This window comes from Odocoileus virginianus, unplaced genomic scaffold (genome assembly GCF_023699985.2).
Source record: "Odocoileus virginianus isolate 20LAN1187 ecotype Illinois unplaced genomic scaffold, Ovbor_1.2 Unplaced_Scaffold_32, whole genome shotgun sequence".
NCBI classification, from domain to species: Eukaryota; Metazoa; Chordata; class Mammalia; order Artiodactyla; family Cervidae; genus Odocoileus; species Odocoileus virginianus.
This window is the reverse complement of record NW_027224294.1, coordinates 308763-317526: the sequence shown is the minus strand read 5'-3', so window position 1 is coordinate 317526 and position 8764 is coordinate 308763. Positions and strand designations below refer to the sequence as shown.

Below are 8764 nucleotides of genomic sequence, written 5' to 3'. Positions count from 1 at the left end.
TGCACTGGGAAGACCCAAAGGGATGGGATGGACAGGGAGGCAGGAAGGGGAATTGGGAAGGGGAACACATGTAAATCCATGGCTGACTCATGTCAATGCATGGCAAAAACCACTACAATATTGTAAAGTAATTAGCCTCAAACAAATAAAAATAAATGAAATAAAAAAAAAGAAGATGCTTGTTTGATCTCTGGGTCAGCCCTGGGAGAGGAAATGGCAGCCCACTACACTATTCTTGCCTGGAGAATCCCATGGACAGGGGAGCCTGATGGCTTGCAGACCATGGGCTCACTAAGAGTTGGACACAACTGAGCAACTAAGCGTGAGCACGAGCCCCAGGCATGGCCCAGAGTCACTAGCTCGTGCTTCGAGGGGCCCTGTGCAGTTTCTGGAGCAGTCGCAAAATCTAAAGGATATGGCTATCAAGAAGGGTCATGAACTCTTCTAGGAGAAATGTAAAAAGAATAAACTGCTTCCTAAAGAATTATATGAAATTAAAGTTGATATCACAGTGAGTACAGAGGATGGGGAAGGCTGGACCCATGACAGCGCAGATGGTTTAGAGTAGCTAAAGTGTTTAGCATATTCATTCCACCTATGAAAATTAGTTATACTGAACAGATAGTAAAATTACCCTCAAACCCCATCTTTTTCTGAACTCTTTTGGTGATGGAGAAGATGGTATTAGGGGTTTTAAACTTGATTTTTATTGTCAAAACTTCTTACATCAAGAAGTATATATACTTATATACTTATTATATCAAGAAATATATACTCAATAAATGGGTATTGAGAATAAATTCTCTACCATTTTCAAATGTTCCCTTCTTGATTTTAAAATTATATTGAGATGTGTATACAAATCGGAAGTCACTACAATTTTTGTTTTTGTCTTTCTCATTTAACATATTGTAAAATGCTTAGTCATCTATATTATTGACTAGTATTTTAGTTATAGAATGTTGTGTTATTAGGTTGTAGATGTACATAAACATCTTATTATTGAGCATTTCAGATATTTCTGAATTTTCGCTATTATAAATGACATGACATCATCTTCCATTGTAAAACTTACAGCATCTCATTTCACTTTTAGAATAAATTTCAGTGTTGGGGTTATCAGTATAATGAATACAAAAACATTTATGATTCTGAAAATATTTGCTATTTGTTTTCATAATAATTATTAAGTATATTTCTCAAAACAGTGAAATGAGTATTAATAATTACTATTAACACCATATTTTTTCATAGTTCACTAATTTTTCCACTGCTGTCTCTTTTCCGTTCTAGAATTCAATCCAGGCCAACCCATTGCATTTAGGACAATTGCCTTTTATATGACATCAAATCATACATCTCGCGATCAAAAACTATGAGAAAACTGCATTCTCCATTGTCAATGTTTTAACTCTATTTGTGGAAATTCCTCTTATCTGAAAAAAAGTTGGTGGTGAATTGTTTATATTTAGTGAACACTTTAATTTTAAAATTATATTTATCTTAAAACTCCCCAGATAAGTGAGATTAACAGCCTAAGAATTATTTAATCATTATATTAATATAGAGCCTTGTTCTTCCCCCTCACCCTTTACATTATTTGATTTTTTTTTTTTTTTTGTATAGTGATGCTATCTGAAAAAGAAATAGAGATATGTGGATCTGAAAGTCACAATACTTTGTTCAGAGAGTATTATGAATATTTATAAGTGTACTCCAATATCTGAAATAGTGCATAACACATAATAAGTACTCTGTAAATTTATTGTAAAGATGAATGAATGGATAAATGAATGAATTTTCTTTCTTTATTAAAAGTTTAAGCATTTAAACATATCTGCACTATAACCAATAAAATATTTTATATTTGTGAAGAAGTAAAAGGATGGGTAAAAGTACTTCCCAGCCTTGAGCATGATGAAACAGGAATTAGGAGTAAAAACGATCATTTCTACTTCAGCCAGTGGCTCTGAGGACTTGTTCTTTCCATTAACTGTGATTTTCTTCTGTGTTTTTAACTGTGCAAACATTTTTATCAGTATTGTCTGACCAGATCCTCACAAGAACCTTATCAATAGCTGTTTTAACTATATTCAGTTGTAGACATAGCATCCAAGCCTTAGATTTTTAAGTTGTTTTTCCCCATCACAACTAAGTAGAGAAGCCTAGTTCAGTATGAATCTGGAGTTGATATTCTGCTTCATTTCATTTCATTGTGTCTCTTGTCTTTCTCCAAGGATAAGCTGATAACTACTAAATCATATGTTGACTATATGTTTCTCTCTCTCTCTTTTTTAAGGCCATAATCCTAGATTTTTTTTAAATTATTTTTTAACTTTTTCTTTTTTAAATTATGAAGGTATGATAACACATTTACAGGAGACTTGGAAAATACAGAACAAAGTTACATATAGTTCCACTATATATTACAATTATTTTTAAGTAGATAAATTGGAGTTTTAATATCAAACTCTCAAAAATTAATAGAATGAATAGAAAGAAAAGTAGAAGGATATAGGTAGACCTGAAAAGAACTTTGAACCAATTCAAGACAAGCTCCAACATAGTTTAATTTGTGCAGTTTTCACACAAAAGTAGGATACAAATTTTAATAAATTGTCATTGACTGATCTGATGATGTTACATGGTTTGCTTTATACTTTTCTATTCATGGTGACGACTTGTAACTGGGTATGACGTTCACAGTGTAGACACTTTTGGAGTGTCTATTACTCTGGAAACACAATGGAAATACATTTCAAAGTAAGTTAAAAGACAAATGTTAGATAACATAAAACTGTGTATATGCTAGTCTTTCTAATATTATGAATTGTTTTTGTTAGCTGTGACAGTCACAAAAATCAGCTTATTTTTATTTCTCATGGTAAGTTTAATTTTTTGCTTTATTCTCCTCTTTAACACACACACACACACACACACACACACACACACACACTCACATGCCATTTGACTGATAAATTTCTGTTATATGTACAGGTGAGGTCACAATCCTTCACAAATGCATGTTGCTATGGAAAATGAAGTCAAAATGTGTAGTAATAATCTGAATGGCTCATGAAATCTTTCTGTGGGTAAGTTGTCTGGCTTTTTAAATGAGAGAATAGAAACTAAAATTGGTAAGGGTGTTTTACCATAAGCAACATTTTCACATTTTCCAATTTGACCCTCATTATAATCCTGTGAAATGAGTAGGGAGGTTAGATATGATCATCCCTATATTACAATGTACATGAGTGCATAGTCGTCCTTCAGTGGTGTCCAACCCTTTGCAACCCCAGGGACTGGGCCTACTAGGCTCCTCTGTCCATGGAATTTTCCAGGCAAGAATACTGTAGTGTGTTGCCATTTCCTACTCCAGGGGGATACAATAAAGTCATATAAATTTGAAACAGATATCCTTGGATCCTGATCAGATTGGGCCACATTATATAAATCATTAGTAAAAAATAAAGCATTCAGATTCTGCTATATTCAGCATCCTGTTTCTATCCCTTACCTATCTGTAAGTAACCGGGCCATTACCTTCTGATTCTATTAATACCTCATTTGCCCTGCATCCTTATTCAAGAGTCATCATTCAAACATAAACAGGGGAATCAGAAAGTTTTATACTCTACAATGAATGGAGACTTTAGAAAGGCCCCTGCTTTCAAGTTCTTGCTAGAAAATTTTTGCTTTTTTCCCTATAGCGCCAGTGGGATGGACTTGAGTGTTAAAGTCAGAAATTTGGGGTTAAAATTCCAGACCCACCATCTGCTATTTGTTATATTTTTATCTCCTTAAGCGTGAATTTCCTACCAGTAAGATAGGGTAAGAAGATCTAAACTGAGTTATTTTCTACCCACTAGACCCTGAAGAGTTGCTCCCTTGCATGATTTAACTTAGTCATTATAGCATACTCATTGGTAGATATTATTCTATGTATAAACTTCTGTTCTTGTTTTTAAATGATGAATTAGGAAAATACCAATTCAACACACACATGCTTATGAATGTTTAGTTTGCAGCAAGGTGCTTTCCCAATGAGTTTTTTTTTTTTTAATAAAGGATGGTTGAATTAATCTTAAAGGCTCAATTGAGTTCAGATTTTTAAAGACATAATTCAGGTATTAGTCATGATTTTCTTTTTAACTGTATTTTTATATAATTTTATTTATTTATTTACTTTATCCATTTATTTTTATTAGTTGGAGGCTAATTACTTTACATCATTACAGTGGTTTTTGTTACACATTGAAATGAATTAGCCATGGATTTACATGTATTCCCCATTCCAGTCCCCTCTCCCACCTCCCTCTCCACCCGATCCCTCTGGGTCTTCCCAGTGCACCAGGCCCGAGCACTTGTCTCATGCACCCAACCTGGGCTGGTGATCTGTTTCATCCTAGGTAATATACATGTTTCGATGCTGTTCTCTTGAATCATCCCACCCTCACCTTCTCCCAGAGTCCACAAGTCTGTTCTATACATCTGAGTCTCTTTTTCTGTTTTGCATATAGGGTTATCTTACCATCTTTCTAAATTCCATATATATGCGTTAGTATATTGTAATGGTCTTTATCTTTCTGGCTTACTTTGCTCTGTATAATGGGCTCCAGTTTCATCCATCTCATTAGAACTGATTGAAATGGATTCTTTTTAATGGCTGAGTAATATTCCATGGTGTATATGTACCACAGCTTCCTCATCCATTTGTCTGCTGATGGGCATCTAGGTTGCTTCCATGTCCTGGCTATTATAAACAGTGCTGTGATGAACATTGGGGTGCATGTGTCTCTTTCAGATCTGGTTTCCTAGGTGTGTATGCCCAGAAGTCGGATTGCTGGGTCATATGGCAGTTCTATTTCCAGCTTTTTAAGAAATCTCCACACTGTTTTCCATAGTGGCTGTACTAATTTGCATTCCCACCAACAGTGTAAGAGGGTTCCCTTTTCTCCACACCCTCTCCATCATTTATTGCTTGTAGACTTTTGGATAGCAGCCATCCTGACTGGCGTGTAATGGTACCTCATTGTGGTTTTGATTTGCATTTCTCTGATAATGAGTGATGTTGAGCATCTTTTCATGTGTTTTTGTGCCATCTGTATGTCTTTCCTGGAGAAATGTCTGTTTAGTTCTTTGGCCCATTTTTTGATTGGGTTATTTATTTTTCTGGAGTTGAGCTGGAGGAGTTGCTTGTATATTTTTGAGATTAATCCTTTGTCTGTTGCTTTGTTTGCTATTATTTTCTCCCAATCTGAGGGCTGTCTTTTCACCTTGCTTATAGTTTCCTTTGTTGTGCAAAAGCTTTTAAGTTTCATTAGGTCCCATTTGTTTATTTTTGCTTTTGTTTCTAAAATTCTGGGATGTGGGTCATAGAGGATCCTTCTGTGATTTATGTCGGAGAGTGTTTTGCCTATGTTCTCCTCTAGGACTTTTATAGTTTCTGGTCTTACATGTAGATCTTTAATCCATTTTGAGTTTATTTTTGTGTATGGTGTTAGAAAGTGTTCTAGTTTCATTCTTTTACAGGTGGTTGACCAATTTTCCCAGCACCACTTGTTAAAGAGGTTGTCTTTTTCCCATTGTATATCCTTGCCTCCTTTGTCGAAGATAAGGTGACCATAGGTTCATGGATTTATCTCTGGCCTTTCTCTTCTGTTCCATTGATCTATATTTATCATTCTATGAGGCCACCATCACCGTAATTCCAAAACCAGAAAAAGATGCCACAAAAAAAGAAAACTACAGGCCAATATCACTGATGAACATAGATGCAAAAATCCTTAACAAAATTCTAGCAAACAGAATCTAACAACATATTAAAAAAATCATACATCATGACCAAGTGGGCTTTATCCCAGGAATGCAAGGATTCTTTAATATCCTCAAATCAATCAGTGTAATACACCACATTAACAAATTGAAAGATAAAAACCATATGATTATCTCAATAGATGCAGAAAAAGCCTTTGACAAAATTCAACATCCATTTATCATTAAAACTCTCCAGAAAGCAGGAATAGAAGGAACATACCTCAACATAATAAAAGCTATATATGACAAACCCACAGCAAGCATCACCCTCAATGGTGAAAAATTGAGAGCTTTTCCCCTGAAATCAGGAACAAGACAAGGGTGCCCACTCTCACCATTACTATTCAACATAGTTTTGGAAGTGTTGGCCACAGCAATCAGGGCAGAAAAAGAAGTAAAAGGAATCCAGATAGGAAAAGAAGAAGTGAAACTCTCTCTGTTTGCAGATGACATGATCCTCTACACAGAAAACCCTAAAGACTCTACCAGAAAATTACTAGAGCTAATCAACGAATACAGTAAAGTTGCAGGATATAAAATTAACACAGAGAAATCTATTGCATTCCTATACACTAACAATGAGAAAACAGAAAGAGAAATTAAGGAAACAATACCATTCACCATTGCAACAAAAAGAATAAAATATTTAGGAGTACATCTACCTAGAGAAGCAAAAGACCTATACATAGAAAACTATAAAACACTGATGAAATAAATCAAAGAGGACACAAACAGATGGAGAAATATACCGTGTTCATGGATTGGAAGAATCAATATTGCCAAAATGGCTTTACTACCCAAAGCAATCTATAGATTCAATGCAATCCCTATCAAACTACCAACGGTATTTTTCACAGAACTAGAGCAAATAATTTTACAATTTGTATGGAAATACAAAACGCCTCGAATAGCCAAAGTAATCTTGAGAAAGAAGAATGGAACTGGAGGAATCAACCTGCCTGACTTCAGACTATACTACAAAGCCACAGTCATCAAGACAGTATGGTACTGGCACAAAGACAGAAATATAGATCAATGGAACAGAATAGTCATGATTTTCATGTTCCTCTTTAAGCTTTGTCACATTTCTTCTTCTATCTGTAGATAAGGAAGTTACTTGATCAGGGATGTGGCAAGCATGACTAATAAACTGCCCTCCTCCTTTCCTCAGAACTTTGATGTGGCTTCAGAATCTTTCTAACAATTGATGCCGGGAGAATACTACTATGGGATTAGAGTTGGCAGTTGAGATAAAAAAGGTTTCTCATCTCCACCACAACTGGATCCTTTCCCTTCCCCTATATCGAAGCTCTGACATCTTAAATTATTTAATAATTAATATGTAACACAATTCTTCCTGGCATCCAATACCACATTCAACAAATTTCTAATTTTGTGTTCTCACTGACATGAAGATCATTAGCATGTAAGATAATTTTTCATATACATGCACCAACTTGTCAGCGATCATGATAGTAGTACAAGCTGGTCTGAGACAAATTTTTCTTTCTCATCATTGTAGATGTTACATATTCACTGTGCTGGCTCTCATCTTTTCCTTGGAAATCATGCAAAACCACAGCTTTGTAATTGGGTTTGTACTTTTGGGGGTCTCACAGAGTCCAGATGTGCAGAAAACAATATTTGTTGTAATCTTGTTAATTTACATTGCAATTAACCAGGGGGAACTTGCTAATTGTGGTGATCATCAGTAACAGCCCAGCACTCTGGGACTCCCCCATGTACTACTTCCTGGATTTTCTGTCCTTCCTGGATGCATGCTTCTCCTCTGTCATTGCCCAAAGGATGATTGTGGACTCTCTCCATGAAAGGAAAACCATTTCCTTCGAAGGCTGCATGACCCAGCTCTTTGCTGAACACTTCTTTGCTGGGGTGGGGGTGATTGTCCTCAGCACCATGGCCTATGACTTCTATGTGGCCAACTGCAAACCCTTGCACTATTCTTCTATCATGAACCACAGACTCTGTGTCCTTCTGATGGTGGTAGCCTGGACAAGGGGCTTTGTTCATTCCATGATACAGATTCTCTTCATTTTCCAGCTGCCTTTCTGTGGCCCCAACATCACTGATCACTTTATGTGTGACTTGTACCCATTGTTGGAGCCTGCCTGCACTAACACTCACGTCTTTGGCCTTTTGGTAGTCACCAACAGTGGGTTTATCTGCATCCTAATCTCCTTGTTGCTTGTCTCCTATGGGGTCATCCTGCTGTCTCTGAGAACCCATAGCTCTGAAGGGCAGCAGAAAGCCCTCTCCACCTGCGGATCTCACATTGCTGCTGTGGTTTTATTCTTCATCCCATGCATATTTGTGCATGCACGACCTCCATCTGCTTTCTCCTTTGACAAAATGGTAGCCATATTTTACACCATCTTAACTCCCTTGCTCAATCCTTTGATTTATATGTTCAGAAATAAGGAAGTGAAAAGTGCCATGAGGAAAGTGTGGACCAGAATAACAGTGATTTCTAATGAAAAATAAAATGTTGAAGTTAGAAAATTTTAAAGTAAGTATAAGTTTTCTTACAGTAAGAAATAAGACCAACCTACACTAGGTACAAAATCCTGAAATTCTGAGCATGAAAATAATTTAGACATCTGGTTTATTCAAGCATAAGGCCTACCAAAGATAGAATGAACACAGCTCATGGAGTAGGGGAAACACCCCATCCAGCACCTGCTTTGTCTCAGACTTCCTGGGTGCAGAATTTACGCATTCTGCACTACAGCTTCACTCTGCAACAGCCATGCGCGGGTTTTGTTGTGTTTTTTTCAGAGGGGATGTGAGTGATTTCATTCATGGGTACTTTTAGAACCTGATAGATAATCCCATTGCCTTTATTTTTCTAATTAAAGAATTCCTAAATACGTTGAAAAAAAAATACAGTAAGTGTAAAGGTTGTCAAGCTTTCTTAGACAAAAACTTT

General features: G+C 36.1%; 1 protein-coding gene across 1 annotated transcript; it reads left to right on the top strand.

The window, feature by feature from the left end:
- Positions 1 to 7385: 7385 nt before the first annotated feature.
- Positions 7386 to 8319, top strand: LOC110122464 (olfactory receptor 4C15-like). The gene is given in 2 exon segments (XM_070463132.1): positions 7386 to 7490; positions 7492 to 8319. Coding segments are annotated over 2 exon segments (933 nt in total).
- Positions 8320 to 8764: the final 445 nt, after the last annotated feature.